Raw genomic sequence first — 24828 nt, 5'->3', positions numbered from 1 at the left:
GCCTGTCCCCTAAAGATAACAATGATTTGGGTGCCCAAGCAGGAACAAGGGGTTCCCACTGCTCCATAAAGCTCCCTTTTACCACCTGCCCAGGAAGAAAGGATTGGCAGCTCCTCTGAAGCCCTGAGGGTGTCCAAACCAGGTATGAGAATTAAGGGAATAAAATAATTGAGGGAATGTCAAAAGTACATGTAAAGGTGATGATAAATAAAAGAAAAAAAAGAGGTTAATTAAGGGGGGCTACAAATTCATGTTGTAAATGTAGATGATTATAAATTAATATGAAATTTATATTTTCAGCACATGCTTCATTTCGTGCTGTAAACTAACTTGCTTGCTACAGGTACCTGACATGTTGTAAATGCTTTAAATTGTATGTAATCTGTAGCATTGTGCAAATCTGTAAATTGTTGTCTGGGGATGCAGAGATTTTATTGATTGTGACCCAAATGGTGGACCCCCTGTGCAGAAGTGGGTTTGAAATTTTGGTCATGGAATATAGGATCAGAAACCATGGACAAAGGTTTTTACCTGTGTTTTTATGACTTTTGGGAACTCAAATTGACCGGTCAAAATTTCCTATGCTTTTAACATGGAGTAGTTTAAATATTTTGAGTGTTTGAGAGTTCTGACAAATGCAGGTGATTCCATGTCTGTGTAATCTGGTCCAAATGTTCTATAAGCGTATAGGAGAGAAATTCTATTGACACGGTACATATGTTGCAACTGGTTAATGCAAGTGTTATACAAATGTTTAAGTTAAACGCGTTATATGGCCATACGGGATCCCTTCTTTAATAAGAAAACCATTGGTACCAGAACTCTTAAATAATAAAATAAAAAACCTTACAATAATATGTTCTGAATACAGCTGTTAAAAGTTTATTCTGTGTAAATGGTGATTGTGATAAATTTGTTTTGGTTACTCATTTTAAAGTATGCAGTTTGATTGTCATGTATGTTAATGGGTAATTTGCTGTGCTATTCTAAATTATATTTGAATAAATTTGTCTCAGTATTGATACAGCTGGAAATGGTAGCGTAATAATTTATTAAATAACTGATTTATTATTGAACACTAGTCCAAGAGCAATATGAGTTGTAATCCTTGAAGCAAAAGAAAGAAAAAAAAAAACCCACGCTAAGTTTTAGCTGTTTTCCAAAATTCTGTTGTAATAATGGACTTCTTGCCAAAATTCGACTTTCCAGTCCAGCTGCCAGGTTCTCTGATCTAATCTTAAAGCAGTACTGCTTGCATATATTGCAGAAATGCATAATGCACAAACAAGGGAAACCTACATTATGTGTTTCTTTTGGGTGTGACATTTAATAATTTATTTTGGATTGAGTTAATTGCCTGTCCATTAATGGGTTTTTGTATTGGGATGTCTGCTGGATATCTGTTACATTCGTTGTGTGCTGTGTTATAAGAGGACATGTGTGATATTAGTGTGAAGACTATTTAAAGAATATTTGCATGTCATTAACGCAAGCTTTTAGTGCCTTTTTACAACAGATTAAATGCTGATCAGCTCACGAAAAAGGGGCCCCTGGAAAAAATCTGCTTTTCAAAATCGTGGATCTCTCATTCTCCATATTATTAGGGGAGTATTTAGCGTTATCTTTAACATAAACAATTGTTATGTTATATGGTTATTTAACAAGAAAAAATTAATGGATATATAGGATAAGTTTTTTTCCCAGATTAAGATTCATCTAATATGCCTCATTGATTATAGCAAAATGATGAAATGGTATTTTTAATAGAGATCAGACAATTTATTTTGAGGCAATTCTAAACTACTGTATTATATTTGTATTGGTATATTGAAAGCATTTTGCAGACCCAGGAGAGAATAAATAATATAATAATTCTAAAAGGAACCATACTATGGGAAGAGGTCACCCTATTAACTCTCTAAGGGGTTAAACTCATTTTTGATAAGTATATAACGTTTAGTTTTTGTGGTTAGACTTTTGATACTCAATTTGAACTCAATTGAAGTATTACAACCATATCCTTATAGGTGTAGGAAACGGCTGCAATATGATTTTAATATTTGCAATATATTTGTGTTTTCAATGTATTCTAACAATAGAAAAGTAACTAACTGCATTACACCTATGACCCAGACTGTCAGTATTGCAAACCCTGTAGGAAGACTCTGCTTTCACTGTTTATGTACTAATTCTTCAAAAGCTTATTAATATTATATCTGTGTGGTACACTAAGAAGTGTACACAAAGAGGGGGTGTGAGTTAGGTGAGTTAGGTAATCTCGACCTGCATATGGAATATGCTTCATGAGAAAGATACAGCAGGTTGTTTTGATATAAAGAAAGAGGGAAAAGTATGTTGTATCGGTCACAAAGGATTGTGATCTTAAGCAGACGAGACAAGGACATTTGTGAGGTGATAGGAGATTGAATCAGAAATGTTTTAGAGACAGAGGTAGAGAATTTGAGCAAAGGGTCTAACTTTTGTAGAGGTGGCAACTTCAGCACTGTTGTAATTATGGATAGCAGGGGTTCACCCCAAGGTGCTCGTGGTAAACCCGGTTCTTCTGATCAAGCTGACCCCACTGGTACTCTGGGTATTGCTGGTGCCCCTGGCTTCCCTGGTGCCTGTTGTGCTCCTGGACCTCAAGGCCCCGTAGGTTCCCCTGGACCCAAGAGAAACAAAGGAGAACCTGGTGCTAAGGGAGAACCTGGCCCAGCTGGCGTTCAAGGACCCACCCTGGCAGGTTCCTCAATACCAACCACAGCTTCCAACCTATACCCACACCCAACAACCTCAGCCTAATACACAGATGGTTCATGTTCTTAATATTTTATATATAGATACAACGGTATTAATGCTGGCACTTAGAGGATGTACAAGCTGAAGTTGAGATGTAGACATTGTTTGCATAGGCTGCGCAATGTGAAATAACTAAAATAAAATAGGATAATAATAAGTATGCTTAGTCAATTTGTAACGTGGTATCATAGAGGCATCTGCAATAAAATAAGTGAGTTTACAAGACCTGACAAGTGAGGGCAACTTAATATAACATATGTCTACAGTTTGCTGCCCCTTCCTTATCAGAGACCACTTGCAATTTTAGCAAAGCAAGACAACTCTGTATTAAACAAAGCACTTTGCAACAACAGTAATTCATTTTGTTTCTCCTATTTCATTCCTAGTTGTTCTGAAAAAAAATATTGTTTAAGTGGGATAACTCTATGGAGGTTCCACCATGTATTAAACATGATCACACACATACAGAATTGGTGGCTTTTTGGACATCGGGATCTATAAAAGGTTTTGGTTTAAAAAAAAAAAAAATGTTACCTGGGTCCACAACATTTTTGACAGAATTCAGCATTCCAATTCTATTAAAGTAATTAATTGGGAATATCAAATTAAGGTTTAAGTTTTTTTTAAGGTTTAAGTTTTTTTAAGTTTAAGAACAGTATTTTATTAGGAATTATTAGGAATCCAATATGTATATGTTAGTGTTTTAGTACTCAACAAGCATTTATATAGAATGAGTGCTTCTCTCATCCATGCAAAGGCATTCTAAAGGGAAATTATGTATTACAATTGTATAAAGGACAATGCAATGAAATATAAGCAACACTGAGAGAAGTACATGTTACACAAGTTAAGGATTTAACATTAGTCTCTAATTTGAGTTTAGCCTAGATAATTAATTTATTGATGTCGTACTGATCCTTGTGTTTGTATGATTATAGAGACCATACTGGAGTATTTGTGCCGCCTGATATTTGGGACTACACACCAATCTCTCTGGCTGACCTACCTGCCTGCCTACCTACCTTTTTTTGCAATTAAATCTGTTTGGTCAAAATCCATGCTGGCCGAAGAAACTAAGATGCTTACTTATGAGTACATAAACTAACTTGGAAAGTCCTGAAGGTGCAGTGCTGTCTAATGCCGCTATGTCTGTATTAACCCTTTCAACAATTGGGGTGTTGCACAGAGCATTGTGGTGAACATCCAGCAAACAGAAGAATTAAGAACTATGTGGAAGCTGACATTGTCTTGTTGTCAGCCATATTGCTACCCTTAGCTATGTTATGGTGTCTAAGATTATGGAACAAAGTTTATGGTGTCTAACATTCTTTATTCTCCTTGAAAGACTTATTCTATTTTTTAGGACTATGCTGGACTATTGAACTATTTTGTTATTTTTATTTTTTTTTGTAGAGTTAGCCGGAGAGAGAGGAAGTGTTAACTTATTCAGGCATGGATGTACTATGTGTGTCATTGATGTATGTTGAGTGTACCAAGGATGGATTCCTATTTATTAAGTGTGGATATGACTGGACCATCGAAATAGGGATGTAATTAGGAGACATAGGATGCAAGGTCATGATTGGGATTATTGTTAGAATTACAAACTGATTATAAGTTATCTCATGATTTAATATGTAAATGGGCCTTTTGAAACTAATCAAGAAATGTTTCCCAATCCTGATACCCGAGCTATTTACTTACAAATGCGGGGTTTTATAAGTCACTAATGCTGTTAACGTGAGGGGATGGCCCTCACTTAGAGTTTCCCCAGATGTGCTTTTTTCCTCAAATATGAGTTTTTGCCACTGGGTTTTTTGACCTGGCCCCAGATCACCGGGTGGAATGGTAATCCAAGACCCTGGTCCAAAGAGGGGATGGATCTTATTCCCGTTTTGACTATACGAGCTTACATTTTGAATTATAATAATAATATTCCCGTTGTTGGGAATAACACTTTGCCTTCACAAATACACTTTGCCTATATTGACCCAAGACTCAAGATACAGATAACATGATGTACACTTAAAAGATGTGTTCAACAGATAATTGAAAAATCTGAAATCAACAGCTCGAACTCCTCTTAAAGGGAAAACCTATGGCACAGAGCAAATGGGGAAATCGAGGTGAAGAAATAATGAAAGTCCCGCAGACGTGATTAGCACGTCTGAATATACCTCCTCTTGTTTCTCTGCCGCAGGCCTCCCATGGATAGAGGGGATGGATCTTATTCCCGTTTTGACTATACGAGCTTACATTTTGAATTATAATAATAATATTCCCGTTGTTGGGAATAACACTTTGCCTTCACAAATACACTTTGCCTATATTGACCCAAGACTCAAGATACAGATAACATGATGTACACTTAAAAGATGTGTTCAACAGATAATTGAAAAATCTGAAATCAACAGCTCGAACTCCTCTTAAAGGGAAAACCTATGGCACAGAGCAAATGGGGAAATCGAGGTGAAGAAATAATGAAAGTCCCGCAGACGTGATTAGCACGTCTGAATATACCTCCTCTTGTTTCTCTGCCGCAGGCCTCCCATGGATATTTACCGTAAGATAGATCATGATATGATCTAAGAGGGGAATTGTAGATGCGAATATCCATTTTGCTATCTATCCTAGCTGTTCATATAAGGGTTAATTTGAACCAAGATTAAGTTTGGCATTTTATCTCATATTCTCGGAAATAGGATTTATATAAAATCCTAGTTACGGGAAAAGTACTGATTTCGAAATGTTCTTGTTAGTTGTCCAATATATCGGTATTTGTAAATATCTGGTTTTAATCAAATATGTGATACTTTATATGACGAAAGATTATAACTAGAAACAGCTGTTTATAACTTGTGAAAAACAAATTGTGTCACTAATGCTCATGGCCCCCACCGACATGAAAATGGGGTATACATGCATATGACTGTATAATAAACTTTGAATTGGTTATTGAACAAGTCTCTGCTATTCATTTCCAATTTCCAGAGCTCTGAATGAGTTGGCAAATATCCATCATCCACAAAGGGTCCGGGCTGATTTTATCCCCAACAACAGGGGAGGAGGCTGGCAAACAGGCCTCTCCAGGACCAAATGGCGAAGGGTCGTCACACCCATTTCTTTAGGAAAGCCTATGGCCTCCCAGACTAACCTCTACCTCACATACTTGTCTCTTGCTCTCTCCTAAAGGGCAGCACTATACTCTCTCCTCCAGCTCTGCTTCACTCCCACCTAATTAGACTGCTACTTCCTGTCCTAATGTGTTTTGTGCCCCACCTCCTATAGACTGTAAGCTTGTTTGAGCAGGGCTTTCTTCAACCTATCGTTTCTGTAAGTTTTCTTGTAATTGTCCTATTTATAGTTTAATCCCCCCTCTAATAATATTGTAAAGCGCTATGGAATCTGTTGGCGCTATATAAATGGCAATAATAATAATAATAATACATGTACTGAGAACTTTAAGGGTTACTGCCAAAGAAAACCCCAATATATGTTCAGCAAAATCTCCCGAGTACAGTAATACCACCCATGTATGGGTGTGTCGGGTTCTCTGGGGGCTAAAATACCTTATTTGGAGGGTGCGCATTCCAGTTTTCCAACTTGAATTTTCACAGCAGGTCAGCATGCACCCATGTCCTATTTGGGGAATTTTTAAAGCTGACCAATGTAATTTACCCCATCAAAGCATATATTTTTGAAAAGTAAACAATCCAGGGTATTTAATATAGGGTATGTCCAGTATTTGCTTTGGTGTTAAAAATGCAAAAAAAATAAATTATGAACGCTAACATTGGCAAGTGTTTGTGACTAAGTGGCTACTATAAAAATACTGAACATACCCCATTTTCAATACCTTGGGTTGTCTTCTTTTGCAAATGGTATGCCATCATAGGGGTAATTCTCATTCCTGGGCTACCATACACTCTCAAATGCAACATAGCTAATCTGGCAAATTTCAATGTGAAAAAATGGCCTTATATTTGACCCTGTAACTTTCAAAAACACTATAAAACTTGTACATGGGGGGTACTGTTATACTCAGGAGACATCAATGAACACAAATATAAGTGTTTCAAAACAGTAAAACGTATCAGAACAATGATATCCTCAGTGAAAGTGCTGTTTGTGTGTGAAAAATGCAAAAAAAAAAAAACTCACTTTCACTGACAATATAATCGCTGTGATATGTTTCACTGTTTCTTTACTGAAGAAAAGGAAAAAAGTACAAAAATTCCTACTTTATAATCAATTTGTCAAGATAGACTCAGTGGTTATGGTTGTCAATGGGACTTTGTACCTCCATTTGAACTACTATAATTATGATTTGTGCTGTTCCTCCTGTCAAGATACACTCAGTGGTTATGGTTGATAATGGGACTTGGTATCTCCATTTGAATCACTATAATTATGATTTGTGCTGTTTCTCCCATCAAAATACATTCAGTGGCCATGGTTGATAATGGGACTTTGTATCTCCATTTGAACCACTATAATTATGACTTGTGTTGTTCCTCTTATGGATAGGTTTCATTACTATAAAGCCTGCCCATTTATTTATAATTTCAATCCTCATCTATAACTAGTTACATTAGAACAAATTGAGGTACAATTGTAATATCATTCTAAATAAAAATATCTTATAATTAACTTTGAGCATTGCTCAGGACTATATTATCAGATTCCTCTTGCTAATAATTAGTGATGTCGCGAACATAAAATTTTCGGTTCTCAAACGGCGAACGCGAACTTCCGCAAATGTTCGCGAACAGGCGAACCGGGCGAACCGCCATAGACTTCAATGGGCAGGCGATTTTTAAAACCCACAGGGACTCTTTCTGGCCACAATAGTGATGGAAAAGTTGTTTCAAGGGGACTAACACCTGGACTGTGGCATGCCGGAGGGGGATCCATGGCAAAACTCCCATGGAAAATTACATAGTTGATGCAGAGTCTGGTTTTAATCCATGAAGGGCATAAATCACCTAACATTCCTAAATTGTTTGGAATAACCTGCTTTAAAACATCAGGTATGATGTTGTATCGATCAGGTAGTGTAAGGGTTACGCCCGCTTCACAGTGACAGACCAAACTCCACGTTTAACGCACCGCAAACAACCGCAAACAGTCCATTTGCACAACCGCCAACTCCCCATTTGCACAAGGTTGGATACCAAGCTAGCCATGTCCCGTTCCTTGTCCTCACTGATGTCATTGAAGGTCTCTTCCTCCACCCAGCCACGTACAACACCAAGGGTCCACCTCCTCAAAGTCACCTTCCTCCTCTGACTCCACTTCTTCAGATCTAATGTGCCACCAGATAGGAGTGGTGTGTTAAGTAGTACTATTCTTATCAGTTTAATCCCTGTTACGTCCCCTATCAGGGGACGTGTATATAAGGCATCGATTTTAGGAAGCGGCAGATGGAAAAATATGCTTGGTCGGTCCTCCTACTTCAAATTTGGGGCACTGCGCGTGTAATCTAATGTGCCACCAGATAGCAGTGGTGTGTTAAGTAGTACTATTCCTTCGCCGCTCCTGTTTGCACTTTCGTTGGAGCCGCTTCTACAGGCAATCCGAGACCGTCGAGACATCCAAGGCTACACCTGGCAGGACACAGAGCATAAGGTGGCCGCATACGCGGACAACCTTCTGTTCTTTGTTTCCCAGCCTAGGATCACATTGCCTTGTATACTCTCGGAGATGGAGAGGTTCGGCCGAATCTCAGGGTTTAAGCTTAATCTAGCGAAATGTGAAGCACTGAACATTACCATGCCCACGGCAGACTACGTGTCCCTCGGCCCACTCTTTCCGTTTCGGTGGTGTACAGGAGCAATGAAATACCTCGGCATCTGGATCACCACGAACCCCCAAGACATATACTGGCGCAACTTTGCGACATTGCTGCAAAGCATTGAATCTGATCTAAAAAGATGGTCCTACCCACACATCACCTGGCATGGCCGAATAACGGTCCTTAAAATGAACGTACTCCCAAGGGCTCTCTACCTATTTCAGACTATACCGATGGCCCCGCCGGCAAAATTCTTCTCGGCCCTGAAATCGGAGGTCATTAAGTACGTATGGAGGGGGGAAAGATACAGAATACGTCATGAAATACTATGCATGCCCAGACATGGGGGGGGGGCTTAGCCTTGCCCGATTTAAAAAAAAATACCACCAAGCGGCGACGCTGCAACGGATTCTGGAGTGGCACGAGCTGGAGACGACCAAACAATGGGTGATCCTGGACCGGGAAGGGGATACTGCAAAATTGAAGGCGGCAATCTGGAAACGGCGGGCAACGAGAGGCAATAGGAGAGGAGACAAAGACCCAGTAACACAAACACTCCTCACATGGGAAAACCTCAGGGAAAAACCGCAAGTATCCCCGACTCCCTGCCCATTGCTGCCGATCACACATAACCCCAACATAGGAGGCGGACTACCGCCAGACGCCTGGACTTTCCTAGGTGAAGCAGACTACATCCCAATACATAAGGTCACTCGGGACGGCGCTCTGAAGACGCTGGACGCATTACTGGAGCCGCGACCGCGCTCGCACATGGCGGTTTTTCGATACATGCAACTGAAACATTATTATAACTCACTCCCGCACAAGGAAAAACTACAGAGAGACCTCACATGGTACGAAAGCCTCTGCTCCCGTGGCACATCATTAGGGAAAGCTATCTCGAATCTCTACCAATACTTACTGACCAGTTCCACCTCAGAAAACAACATCTTCCAACGACACTGGGAACGAGCCATGGGCAAAACCTTTACATCGGCACAATGGGATAAGGCCTTGATATGGCAACATAAAAGCTCCTCTAGCTCCCATTATCAAGAGGTGAACTATAAGCTACTCTCCATGTGGTACAGAACACCTGTACTACTACACAGGATTTTTCCCTCTACACCACCAACATGTTGGAGATGCCAGGAAGACAGGGGAAACATGCAACACATATGGTGGGAATGCAAACACATTGTCCCGTACTGGGACCGAATCAAATCGGACATTCAAATAATCCTGGGAGATGACCTTGAATGGTCAGAAGAACTAGCCTTACTGCACATATCCACACGACCGTTGTCCACATACAAAAAATCTATCATGCGTTACCTATTAAACGCGGCTAAATCGCTTATACCTGTATACTGGAGGAAGCAAGACATCCCCACACGGGAGGAATGGATCCACCGAGTCGAGGACATTAGGGCAGCTGAAGCACTGAAGGCGGAGATGGCGGGCAGGGGAGCACAAAACGCTGAAGCCTGGGCACTTTGGTATACCTATCGCGCAAGGCCGTAGGGGGGGATCCGAGGGGAATTCGGGGCCGGGAGACGGTGCGAACCCCACAATATCCATGTGACATGAATCACGCTCAGTACCAACCTTCTGACGTTCGTAGGTTAAGACGGTACCCCTAGTATCCCGCTCACAACTCACGCAATGACTAGGGGACAAACACGAGATTGACGAACAGATAGACGCACAAGGTCCCCTCCCAATACGACAGCAAGCCCTAACTTTCATTGACTACATAGATAAGGGGGGACATATCAGAACAGAGCCCGTATTCTCCCGGAGGCCACAATGGGGGGTATGTCCAGCACGCATCGACGTGAGGCGCACATCACAATTGCGAGACGACGCTGACAGTCCGACCCATGGACGTGTGCGGCAGCCTCAAGAGACTACAATCCACACACATATAACGACACTTTACCCCCCCGACGGAACTGGGAACACGCGCGATCCGCGCCCACACTGATCTAGGCAAGGAACTTGGCGGTTGTCCTCACCCACTTCGCCTTTCATAGGGCGTCACGACAACTTAAATATCTACTGAGAGAAACAGCCTGGATGTTAACTAACCTACCTAGCCCGGAAGGGAACACGCAAACCAGAAGAGGGCACAAGCCTCCCACGCTCACCCAAACTTGTTCACCTCAATGGGAATGTCACGACGAGCAAAATTGATTACCCTACGGACGGGGATACCGTTCATTGACTCGGATCATTGAGGGGGACATTGACTGCGCTATAGCATGGGCACATACGGATCACATTCCACTGTTCTCCCCACCCCTACATCAGGTACTTCGTATCATGCCGACACTATACGATCATACACACACGGCCCCTAGTTGGACCACCACTCTATACACTGAATCACAAAACCCACAGTTATCGACGACTATTATAGACACACACCGATCACAGAACCGCAGCCTAGAGTATCTATGGACGCTACAGTGTCCACATAGCTCTAGCTCTAATCGGACGCACTCAGCTCCATGACATATCGATACGACGACACTCTGCAACCCCCACTATGGGATGTAAATACAACTGTATAATGTTACTTGTTATGTATTGGTCCGGAAAATACATTTGACTTTGTATTTGTCCATATTGTCTTTGAATAATGCTACTGTAACGGACCGTTTCAGCAGACAAGGGGTTAAAATCCGTTTAGGCGATATGCCCCTTTCTGAGAGACAGGCACAGCTACTGCAGAACACCAAACTCCCGAACTGGATACAAAATAGCACTCCAAACTGGAACTTCATGAATAGCTGCTAGCAGACGAACAGGAAAAGCAGACATCAGCTTACACTCCTAGCAATCAATCTCCAACAGCATACAGTGAATCCCCCCAAGAACGAGACAAGGCTCCGTGTTGAGGGTCAAGCAGTGGTCTCAGGTCTGGAACACCCAGCCTGCTTTTTATTACAGTTGTGCACATACAGGACACACCCAGGGGGAGGCATAAAACAACCAATCAAGTAACAGTACAACCCACACATCCCCTCCCCTCCCCTCAGATAAGCAGTTAACATAATTATTACATACAGTAAAAATACAGTTTCCACACATACTCGGTAACTTTAAAACCATACATCACATTCACATAAAAATACATATCCACAATCAATCCATTCAGGGGAACAACATATTAAAAAATGGCATGAATCAGACCAGGGGTTCAAAAGTTAGTAAAGTATCTTTTAAAACCCCTGGCAGCATGGCAAAATCTGGCTCACACAGGTTTCACAGAGGCCTCTATCCTGGAGACAATGGGGGGAAGTAATCCAATTATCCAGGGATAGAGGCAGACTCCATTGAGCACATGGTTACACAAAGACAGTAAAACACTTTAAAATACACAAAGTTACTTTTTATACATTAAACACAGACATGTAACATATCCCCAGACAGCTCAGGTCTGCGTGCACATTATTAGGTGAATGGCACGCAGACCACACAAATACAGTTTAATTGCCATGGAGCCAAAGTCTTTCCCATAGTCTTTCATTATATGAATAGGCTCCATGGCATAGCTATCTGGGGGTATCACTGCTCACACAGGGCAAGTACCGAATGGCCCCACTGTATTTAAAGGGCCAGAATGAGTGACATGCACTCTGTTAGGGCCGAATACTGTTTTTAAAGGGCACAATCTCCCAGGGACCATAATCACATGGCAAGAGGCTGGCAAGCAGTCCTCTCCAGGCCCAAGTGGCGAAGGGCACTTCGTCACAGCTACTTTATTGTATTCTTACATTGTTTGGTTGATGAGGGCCTGCGAGCCCTATACTTACTCTATTCACTTGCTAATAAAAATCTGATTATACAAAAAAAAAAAAGTAGTACTATTCCTATCAGTTTAATCCCTGTTACGTCCCCGTTACGTGTGTATATAAGGCATCGATTTAAGGAAGCGGGAGATGGAAAAAGATGCTTGGTCGGTCCTCCTACTTCAAATTTGGGGCACTGCGCGTGCAATCTAATGTGCCACCAGATAGGAATAGCACTACTTAACACACCACTCCTATCTGGTGGCACATTAGATTGCACGCGCAGCGCCCCAAATTTGAAGTAGGAGGACCGACCAAGCATCTTTTTCCATCTCCCGCTTCCTAAAATCGATGCCTTATATACACGTCCCCTGATAGGGGATGTAACAGGGATTAAACTGATAGAAATATTACTACTTAACACACCACTCTTATCAGTTTAATCCCTGTTATGTCCCCTATCAGGGGACGTATATATAAGGCATCAATTTTAGAAAGCGGGAGATGGAAAAACATGCTTGGTCGGTCCTCCTACTTCAAATTTGGGGCACTGCGCGTGCAATCTAATAGGCCACCAGATAGGAGTGTTGTGTTAAGTAGTCCCCCTCATCAGGCCTTTTTTAGTCGAATATATCGCCCACTGTCAGTCCCTTCGGGATCCATCCCTCATTCATCTTAATAAAGGTGAGGTAATCTAGACTTTTTTGACCTAGGCGACTTCTCTTCTCAGTGACAATACCTCCTGCTGCACTGAAGGTCCTTTCTGACAGGACACTTGAAGCGGGGCAGGCCAGAAGTTCTATCGCAAATTGGGATAGCTCAGGCCACAGGTCAAGCCTGCACACCCAGTAGTCAAGGGGTTCATCGCTCCTCAGAGTGTCGATATCTGCAGTTAAGGCGAGGTAGTCTGCTACCTGTCGGTCGAGTCGTTCTCTGAGGGTGGACCCCGAAGGGCTGTGGTGATGCGTAGGACTTAAAAAGCTCTGCATGTCCTCCATCAACAACACGTCTGTAAAGCGTCCTGTCCTTGCCGGCGTGGTCGTGGGAGGAGGAGGATTACTTTCACCTCTTCCCCTGTTAGATTCCCGTTGTTCTGTGACATCACCCTTATACGCTGTGTAAAGCATACTTTTTAATTGATTTTGGAACTGCTGCATCCTTTCCACTTTCTGCTTATACCGGGGGTCTAGTAGCGTGGACACCCAGTACAGGTCGTTCTCCTTCAGCCTTTTTATACGAGGGTCCCTCAACAGGCACGACACATGAAAGACCCCATTTGCACAAAGTTGGATGCCGAGCTACTTATGTCCTGTTCCTCGTCCTCAGTGATCTCTCTGAAGGTATGTTCTTCCCCCCAGCCACGTACAACACCACGGGTACCAGATTACCTGACTCCTCTTCCTCACAATCCTCTTCCAGCGTTGCCGCAGGTCCAGCAAGCGATGCTGATAAGGCTGTTTCTGGTGGTGATGGTGACCACAACTCTTCCTCTTCATGCTCATCTATGGCCTGATCCAGCACTCTTCGCAGGGCACGCTCCAGGAAGAAAACAAATGGTATGATGTCGCTGATAGTGCTTTCGGTGCGACTGACTAGGTTTGTCACCTCCTCAAAAGGACGCATGAGCCTACAGGCATTGCGCATGAGTGTCCAGTAACGTGGCAACAAAATTCCCAGCTCCGCAGAGGCTGTCCTAGCACCCCGGTCATCCAAATAGTCGTTAACGGCTTTTTCTTGTTGGAGCAGGCGGTCGAACATTAGGAGTGTTGAATTCCAACATGTCGGGCTGTCGCAAATCAAGCGCCTCACTGGCATGTTGTTTCGCCGCTGGATATGGGAAAAGTGCGCCATGGCCGTGTAGGAATGCCTGAAATGGCCACACACCTTCCTGGCCTGCTTAAGGACGTCCTGTAAGCCTGGGTACTTATGCACAAAGCGTTGTACGATCAGATTACACACATGTGCCATGCACTGCACATGTGTCAACTTGCCCAAATGCAATGCTGCCAACAAATTTCTTCCGTTGTCACAAACCACTTTGCCGATCTCCAGTTGGTGCGGAGTCAGCCACTGATCCACCTGTGCGTTCAGGGCGGACAGGAGTGCTGGTCCGGTGTGACTCTCTGCTTTCAGGCAAGTCAACCCCAAGACGGCGTGACACTGCCGTATCCGGGATGTGGAGCAAGACGCAGCAGCAGAAGAGGACTCAGCCGAGGAGGTTATGGAAGAGGATGGAGTAGGAGAAGTAGAGGAGGTGGCAGCAGACCTGCCTGCAAGTCGTGGCGGTGTCACCAACTCCTATGCAGAGCCACGCATTCCATGCTTGGCAGCCGTCAGCAGGTTTACCCAATGCGCAGTGTAGGTGATATACCTGTCCTGACCATGCTTTGCAGACCAGGTATCAGTGGTCAGAAGGACCCTTGCCCCAACACTGTGTGCCAGACATGCCATTACTTCCTTTTGCACAATCGAGTACAGGTTGGGGATGGCCTTTTGTGCAAAGAAATTTCGTCTGGGTACCTTCCACTGCGGTGTCCCAAAAGCTAAAAATTTTTGGAACGCCTCAGACTCCACCAGCTTGTATGGTAAAAGCTGTCGGGCTAAGAGTTCAGTCAAGCCAGCTGTCAGAAGCCGGGCAAGGGGGTGACTTTGTGACATTGGCTTCTTACGCTCAAACATGTCCTTGACAGACACCTGACTGTGGGCAGAAGAGCAGGAACTGCTCAAGGTGAGAGACGGAGGGGCGGATGGTTGAGAGGGGGCAAGAAGGACAGCAGTGGTTAACGTGACTGAAGATGCTGGACCAGGAGGAGGATGGCGGCTTTGAGTTTGTGTGCTGCTTGTACTCATGTGTTGATCCCATAGGCGTTTGTGATGTGCAATCGTGTGCCTTCGCAAAGCAGTTGTACCTAGGTGGGTGTTGGACTTCCCACGACTCGGTTTCTTTTGGCACAGGTTGCAAATGGCATCGCTGTTGTCAGAGGCAGACACTGGTGGTGGCAACAGCATGCGTTGATTGGCGTGCTGTATGGCTGACCCCGGGTGCCGATGCATGCTGTCTGACTGTGCCACTAGCTCCTTGCGACGACCTCCCCGTGCTTCCAACTCGTCTCCTCCTCCTCCTCTCTGTCTCCCCATCTGAACTTTCCCCCTGTTCTTCTTCTCTTCTAGCAGGCACCTACGTGACATCTACGGATGCATCGTCATCATCAACCGCTTCCCTTGTATCTGACAACTCAGCAAAGGAAGCAGCAGTGGGTACAACATCATCATCATCATCACACCGTACGTGTGTAATGCTGCCTGACTGAGACATATCCCTGTTATCTACATCCTCTGGCAATAATGGTTGCGCATCACTCATTTCTTCCCACTGATGTGTAAATAACTCCTCTGACATACCAAGTGAAGCGGCTGTGGTGCTAGTGTTGGTGGTGGCGGCAGGCAGGCGAGTGGTAACTTGAGAGTTGCCCGAAGCTAAGCTGGAGGAATATGGTGCATCGAGGTTCTGAGCAGAAGCTGTAGAAGATTGGGTGTCCTGTGTTAGCCAGTCAACTATGTCCTCAGAACTTTTCAAGTTCAGGGTACGTGGCCTCTGAACACTGGGCATTATTCTAGGGCCAAAGGGAATCACAGAACCACGACCACGACGGCCCCTGCGGGGTGGCCTGCCTCTGCCTGTCATTTTTTTTCGATTAGTGGTACTATGCGTGCAAGCTACTGTGACAACAGATATGAGTGGCACTGGTGTGACACTGTGCCCTGGCAGGCCCTGAAATGCACACTCGTGAAGGAAACTGACTGCTATTATTGTCAGGGCTCCGTGGTCCCCTCTCCTCTTACCTGTCAGCGAGCGACGTCCTCTCCTCTTGACACGCCGCTCGCGTCCTCCTCTCCTCCTCCCAGCGGCAGCATGTATAATGCTGCACGCTGGGAGCCGGCACTAACGTCTGAACTCCGGGGTCACTCACGTGACCCGGCGTTACAGCTACAGCACAATAATATATATAGATATCCCCCACGTGTGATTGTTAATTCTGATTGGAAGTTATCCAATCACAATTAAGCACAGGATTTAAATACTTACCTTTCCTGTCTCTCATTGCCCTGTTGTGGTCTTTGATACCTGTATTGCTTTTTGCTCGTGTGTCTCTCTGGTTACCATATTTTTGGCTTGTTATTCCGATTCTCCTGCTTTCTCCATTCCTTTGACCTCGGCTTGTTTCTCGTTCTCCTGTTTTCTGTCTCCCTTTACTTGGCTTGTCTCCTAACTATTCTTAGTGTGCTTAATCCGGCCATTCTAAGGACCGGTATTGCACCCTTTACTATCTGTGACCTGTTAGCGTGTTAGGTTCCCGAATCGTGACAATTATATTACAGTCCAAAAAGTTTATTTTTTATTAAATGCAAGCTATTGTGACACCAGTGAGTGAGTGGTGGCACTGGACAGGCCCTGAAACCCACACTAGTGAAGGAAACTGACTGCTATTATATTACAGTCCAAAAAGTTATTTTTTTTGTTAAATACAAGCTATTGTGACACCAGATATGAGTGGTGGCACTGGGCAAGTGGACACAGTATACGCCGTGAATCTGACACACACGCTGGCAGACAACTAACTGCTATTCAATCTATTACAGTCAAAATTGTATTTTTTTTTTTTTTTTTTAAATGTACACTACTGTTACACCAGATATGAGTTGCACTGGTGTGACACTGTGCCCTGGCAGGCCCTGAATGCACACTCGTGAAAGAAACTGACTGCTATTATATTACAGTCCAAAATGGTTTTTTTTTTTTTTTTTTTAAATGCAAGCTATTGTGACACCAGTGAGTGAGTGGTGGCACTGGGCAAGTGGGCACAGTATATGCTGTGAGCCTGACACACAGGCTGGCAGGCAGGCAACTGCAATTACATTGCACAAAAAAAATAAAAAAAATAAAAAAAGCAGACTGATGTTCTAGCCCTAAAAAGGGCTTTTTGGGGTGTTGTCCTTACAGCATAGATCAGATGAGTCCTTCAGGACTGTAGTGGATAAGCTATTGTGACACCAGTGAGTGAGTGGTGGCACTGGGCAGGCCCTGAAACGCACACTAGTGAAGGAAACTGACTGCTATTATAGTACAGTCAAAAAGTTTTTTTTTGTTAAATGCAAGCTATTGTGACACCAGATATGAGTGGTGGCACTGGGCAAGTGGGCACAGTATATGCTGCTAGCCTGACACACACACTGGCAGACAACTAACTGCTATTCAATCAATTACAGTCAAAATTGTCAAACATTTTTAAAAAAAAAATGTACACTACTGTTACACCAGATATGAGTTGCACTGGTGTGACACTGTGCCCTGGCAGGCCCTGAAACGCACACTCGTGAAAGAAACTGACTGCTATTATATTACAGTCCAAAATGTTTTGTGATTTTTTGTTAAATGCAAGCTATTGTGACACCAGTGAGTGAGTGGTGGCACTGGGCAAGTGGGCACAGTATACACTGCGAGCCTGACACACAGGCTGGCAGGCAGGCAGGCAGCTGCAATTACATTACACAGAAAAAAAAAGCAGACTGATGTTCTAGCCCTAAAAAGGGCTTTTTGGGGTGCTGTCCTTACAGCAGAGATCAGATGAGTCCTTCAGGACTGTAGTGGACACTGAATGCACTAGCCTAGCTATCAATTTCCCTATCAAATCAGCAGCAGCTACACTGTCCCTACTCTCACTAAGAATGCAGCTTCACAATGAATTTAAAATGGATGCTGTCCAGGAGGTGGGAGGGTCTGGGAGGGAGGGTCTGCTGCTGAATGGCTGGAATGTGTCTGCTGACTGTGAGGTACAGGCCAGGGTCAAAGTTTACTCAATGATGACGAATAGGGGGCGGACCGAACAGCCATGTGTTCACTGTCCGTGGCGAACGCGAACAAGCGATGTTCGCCGGGAACTATTCGCCGGCGAACAGTTCGGGACATCACTACTAGTATTATATGAGTGTCCAATATCATAACACTCAACAATTTCATTGCTTGCCTAGAGTTTCTGTATTTTTTATTTCTATATCATTAGCAGAGATTATTTTTTCTTCACTTTGTACCCGGTCATTAAGGGTTAATTCCCTTTACGATCTCCCCCCAATCCGGTTGGTGAAATTGTGAACCAATCAGGATGAAGGGCAGGATATTTAAATAACCAATTAGCTCTGACTTGGTTCCCTAGGAAGAGCCAATACTCGGCGAAACGCGCGTCGGGACTTTTATTAGCAAGAGGGTGGAGGGGGTTGACAGGGGACTATGCTCTAGCCGTGATACTTTATTTTTCCTCCGGTTTAGCCACCCAGCTTGATGATTTTATAACGTTCAGTTAGGTAGCCGTTTTGACAGTTCAGCTGCTGTTTCACTGCAGAGGGGAAGGACATTTTGCCGCCACGGTGGCACAGAGTGATGAGAGTTGGGGGGATATATTATTGGGAATATTGATACTACTCTTTTCAGTGTCTCTATATCTATGCCCCTTATTCCCCTGTGCCACAGGTGTTGCCATCAGACAGGGGCAGCACGGGCAAGCTATCATTTTCTCCTATTTTCGTACCTCTCAGTCTTTTATATTTGTTTTTTGTTTTCAGTTATTTTAACTAATCAAATTAAAAGTTAAATTTTATCTCTTTTTGTGAGAAGACTACTTAGGGTTGCTGCCACAATACAAGAACGTTAAGGTTTTTTTTTTTGTTAGATATCTTTCTCTCTCCCCACCTCTTTTGGAATTCTTGTACTTTTTTCCTTTTCTTCAGTAAATTTACGTACCTGACACACTCTCAGTTCAGTAAATTCAGTAAATTTACGTGTGACCTGACACACTCTCTTTCTACTTTATTCATGTTTCACTGTTTTTAAACACTAATATTTGTGTTCGGCTAAGTCTACCGAGTAAAACAGTACCCCCCCCCCCCCCCCCCCCAGGTTGTCAGGAAGGTCCCACAAATTGCAATCAATAAAATTACTTAAATATGTAAAAATATTACATAAATATGCACATAGAATTTAAATGAGATATACAACCAGCTCTCAATACAACCACCTATCAACAATTAACTTTTAATCCTGTGAAAAAAATTCAAAATAGAATCCAAACTATTATCTCCACTGGAGTCCAGATGGGTTTCATTGACACAAATGTGGCTAAATTTTTGTACGTGGAACATCCAAAACATCCAGTTTTGTACACATTACCCAAAATCCACAAAGACATGTCAAACCCACCCGGAAGACCCATTATATATATATATATATATATATATATATATATATATATATATAAAGAGAGATAGTTTAGGCACTCACCCTTTAGAAGCTTTTGATTATCTTGCCTTAGGTGCTGCCAGCGTCAAACATATAGCCAAAGATGAATAGGAGCACTCAAAAGGACTTTTTTCCGTGTATTTAATGTGGCAAAAAAAGTTTACAACAAAGTGTAACGCATCTAATCGACGTTTCGACCCCTAAGGGTCTTTTTCAAGATCAAACAATAAGTGACATGAACAGCGTTTAAATATGAAATACAAACTATCAACTCACCAATCTCGTGCGTGCAGCTAGCCGAACCCGGAAGTGTCCCGGCACCTCACATGATACTTTGGGCGTGCGTAATGACGTGCAACACGGTTGCTAGGCAATGGAGTGTAAACTCCGTGTTTGAAAAGATACACAACACAAAACACCCGTGAATAGAAAAGGGTACAGTATACAGAATTAGGAGATCTCGAAAACGAGATCAAAGTGTGATGAATTAAAACAAAAGAATACATGAAACGTATTCTATAGGCAGATTTCCTACTGTTCATAGTATGTTAATGAGACAGCCGAGGGGTCAAAAGTGCAATGCAAAAGTGTAATAGAGGTGACAAGTGTGACTATGGTGACAAAGTGACGCGCACTAAAAGTGATGCAATCTACTCGGCAGAAAAAAGTCTCATCATCAGAAAAAATGAACAGATACTAAAGGACAAAATATCTTGAAAAAATGAAATAATAATTGACTAACATGTTGATAAACAAGGATAAATATCATACAGATATGTAAAAATTATACTAGTGATTCATCTCATAGTTATATATGTCTCAAAGGTGTATCCATATATGTAGATCAGGACTCATAATTTGACTAAACGGTGTGGATTATTCAGAGAAACATCGTAAATGAAATATATTTATTTAGTCCTTTTGGAGTAACAGTGTCCAAGCGGTGTATCCAATAGGTTTTGCGCAGCAGTAACAGTTTGGATCTGTCTCCTCCTCTGGGACTGGGTGGAACATGGTCGATGGCCATAAATTTAAGTGTGGGAAGTCTGTGGTTCAATTGAAGAAAATGCTTGGCGACGGGTTTGTCTGATTTTTGATCTCTAAATGCAGTGGTAATGGTTGATCTATGGCCGTGAATCTGTTCACGGAGAGTTAGATCAGTTTTTCCCACGTATGAGAGACCGCACGGACAAGTAATTAGATATATCACATGGTCGGTCATACATGTAATATACTGGGTGATTGGGATTCGGATACCACTATGTGGATGAGCGAACGAACTGCCTGTGTTCATATGGCTGCAAGTGACACATCCACTACAACGATGGCAGCCTTTCTTGCTGGGTCCTGTAGTTTTTTGGTAAGAGAGAGTAGGATCGCTTCTGACTAGTAGGTCTCTCAGGTTCTTATTTCGTTTTAAGCTGATGTTAGGTTTTTGGGAGAAAATCGGTGGTAGGTTCTTATCTGAACCTAGGATACCCCAATATTTATGTATAACTTGTTGGATTTGTGGGGTGCCAGTGTGGAGGGTTAATGGTAGATACATTTTATTCGCTGACGAAGTTTTCCGTGTGGTCTCTGTGGGTCCCTTTGTCATATGTCCACTGGTTTGTCCTTGGCTCTAGTAAGGACTTGACGGCTGTAGCCTCTGGCGAGGAATCTCTCAGTCATCTCTTGTAGTTGGTTAGCTTGTTTTGCGGGATCACTATTGTATCTCAACAGGCGCATGTACTGGGACACAGGGAGTGATTCTTTCAGCTTTTGTGGATGATAGCTGCTGAATTGAAGTAGGGTATTTCTCGCTTTATCTTTGCGATAGAGAGTATATCCCAACTTGCCTTCATCCCTGTCTTTATAGATGGAAACATCTAAGAATTGGATTGTTTGAGTATCAAACGTGAGTGTAAGTTTCACAGGGAGCTCTGAGGAATTGATTTCATTAATCATTTGTTCTAAGCTGCTTGTGGTGTCTGTCCATATCAAGAAAATATCATCTACAAAACGATGATACAAAAATATCTGTTCGTGAAATTTTTCCAGAATGTGTTTAGTTTCAAAGAGGAACATAAAAGCATTGGCATATGAAGGCACCATGGCTGCACCCACTGAAGTGCCCATCAGTTGTAAGAAAAAATGATCTTCAAATTTAAAATAATTACATGTGAGGGCTATTTGTAGAAGCTCCATCAAAAATTTGATAGGTGGGCCATCATATTTGGACGAATTACAAAGAATCTGTCGTAGTGCTTGTATGCCTTCTGTATGGGGTATTATGGTATATAGATTCTTAACATCTAGTGTGACCAGTACATGCTGTGCTTTCACTGAAGTTACATTTTTGATATGGTTCAGGAAGTCGCTGGTGTCTAGTAAGCAAGTTGGAAGGTCCATAACCGTAGTTTTAATGTGAAAATCGATGAATTTGCCGATGGGTTCAAGTAGACTGTCTCGGGCAGAGACAATGGGTCTTCCGGGTGGGTTTGACATGTCTTTGTGGATTTTGGGTAATGTGTACAAAACTGGATGTTTTGGATGTTCCACGTACAAAAATTTAGCCACATTTGTGTCAATGAAACCCATCTGGACTCCAGTGGAGATAATAGTTTGGATTCTATTTTGACATTTTTTCACAGGATTAAAAGTTAATTGTTGATAGGTGGTTGTATCTGAGAGCTGGTTGTATATCTCATCTTTATATTTGGTATAAGACATCACCACAATAGCTCCTCCTTTATCTGTGGGGCGGATAATAATGTTAGGATCTGACATGAGATCTTTAAGAGCTGTCTTCTCTGATCTGGATACATTTTGTCGATGATCAGTGGGATTTTTAAGTATTTGTTAAGATTCCTTTTTCACTGATTGCATGAATGTCTTAATTGATGTGTTGGACGTTTTTAAATCTCCTTTGTACTGCACTTTAAATGTTTTTTTAGTGGTTATGGTTGTGGTGTCAGATGTTGCAGGGTTGTCTCTCCACCTTTCATAATTGGTCAAAGTACGTTGGATTTTGTATAATTCGATGTCGACCTGTAGTGGGGCCGGTTTGGATACAGGTACGAAGGTCAACCCTTTAGAGAGCACGGATAAATGATGTTCTGTTAAAATTTTTGGTGATAAGTTGAATACAAGGTTTATCTCCTCCTCAGCGGCGGTTTTCCCTTTAAACCTGTACTTCTGGTGTCCCTTCTTTCCTCTCCTGGTGATGGAGTTCTTTTTCCTCCATGGAACTGAGTTTTCGGCGTGCCTGGAGATTCGTGAGGTCGAGTACTGGTCTCTAAAAAAGGACGTTTTTCTTGTATGGTACTATCTTCTTTATTTTCAGCGTCAGATGCCGATTCTCCAGAACTGGTATCGATAGTTTGGAAAGAAGGTTTCTTAATACGGTAACGGTACCTAGGGAAGGTTTCTCTGTTTGGTGTTTGGTTCCCACTCAACCACCCATAAACCCTATGGCTTGTATAGTCATAATTGACCTTATCCAATTTCTGTCTCTTAAATCGTATGAGTTCGTTTTTATATTTATTAATGTCGTCTTGTAGTTTCAGCATATGTTCTATGGCAGCAGAGGAGTGTAGTTGATCAACATTAGTGTTCTCGACTGCTTGAATGGCTTGTTTAACGCCAATAAGTTCCTTCCCTACTTCCTCAACGACTATGACCATCCAGTCGAGGGAGCACTTGTTAGCAATATTCATCCATTTGCGGCAAAACTCCGGATTTTGTCTCTCAATGGTAGGGGAATTTCTCACCCTAAATCCGCGAGGGATCCGCTTTGCTCTGTGATAGTCGGATATGAAAATGCCGTGTAGGTCTAAATCCACTTCCCTCCTTCTAAGTTTAATAAGGTCATTGTATAGATCCTTAATGTTAGTGGAATGCGAAAGGTCTTTGGCTGATTTGGACCATAATATGGCTTGAGCCTGATCCTCAGATATGGAGAGGGTTTCTGCAGAATCAGTAAAAAACCCCGCTTTACTTAGAAAATCTTCCATGATGACAATCTTGAGGGTGTATCTGAACGCACTGTTTAGTGAATAACTCAAATTCTGGGGGTGCCCAAAATGGTGTGACGTGCACTCTTAGTGCGCGTCACTTTGTCACCATAGTCACACTTGTCACCTCTATTACACTTTTGCATTGCACTTTTGACCCCTCGGCTGTCTCATTAACAAACTATGAACAGTAGGAAATCTTCCTATAGAATACGTTTCATGTATTCTTTTGTTTTAATTCATCACACTTTGATCTCGTTTTCGAGATCTCCTAATTCTGTATACTGTACCCTTTTCTATTCACGGGTGTTTTGTGTTGTGTATCTTTTCAAACACGGCGTTTACACTCCATTGGTCATGTTTCAATTATTTTGACGTTGTATAATGATGCAATATGTTTAATATGATATGCAATTATTTATTTGTTTGCTGCATAACTCATGACTTTGATTGCAAGGTGCAGCATATTTGTTGTTTATGGAAAAAATTGCTCCAATAAAAAAATTAATAAAAAAATAAAATAAATAATAATATAAGTATTATGTATATTTTAAAAATATTTTACAGCACACTGATAGGTGCATTTTCCCTTGATACTGATAGACAATAATATAACTAATCTGAAAGTTCAATAGAGCATTGTTCAGAGAATTTAACAATGTACAATGATTTGTACATGCACAGGCCATTAGTACCCTTTTTAATCTTTTCAAAAGCTGCTCCCCATATTATCAGGCAACTAAATTTTCACACTGTCATGTATATTTACCTTGTTCACATTTCGGCAGCTCTGGTCCCCATCCGTTGTTATAGCACTGGATGAGTTCTGATCCTTTCAATGTGTAGTCAGGTGGGCATGAAATCTGCGCGACTTCACCAATCTTATAGTCTCTTCTCTGAGATATCAGATTACTACCTTCTACCACACATTTGTATTCTAAAATAAGAAAACAAAACAATACTCTGTTAGTGTTCTATATCTTGGTGTTTGAGATTGCACCATTCATGATATATTACCTTTATGAGATAAAGTTATCTTTTTACAATATATGTATATTTATTTTGTATGATTTGTAACCAATATGCAAACTACATTTTATTATGGGTAACTGATTTACCCATGTTATCTACAACCCTGAAAAGTTACAAAGA

At 42.2% G+C, this 24828-nt stretch overlaps 1 protein-coding gene across 1 annotated transcript in view; it reads right to left on the bottom strand.

The window, feature by feature from the left end:
• CFH (complement factor H) overlaps nucleotides 1-24828 on the bottom strand; it is a 1233551-nt gene that overhangs the window by 124757 nt on the left and 1083966 nt on the right. The window contains exon 12 of the mRNA XM_063428115.1: nucleotides 24446-24613. Coding sequence (XP_063284185.1) covers nucleotides 24446-24613 — 168 coding nt within the window. The remainder of the gene's footprint in view (nucleotides 1-24445; nucleotides 24614-24828) is intronic.

This window comes from Pelobates fuscus, chromosome 7 (assembly GCF_036172605.1).
Source record: "Pelobates fuscus isolate aPelFus1 chromosome 7, aPelFus1.pri, whole genome shotgun sequence".
Taxonomy (NCBI): Eukaryota; Metazoa; Chordata; class Amphibia; order Anura; family Pelobatidae; genus Pelobates; species Pelobates fuscus.
This window is presented reverse-complemented; position numbering and strand designations above follow the sequence as displayed.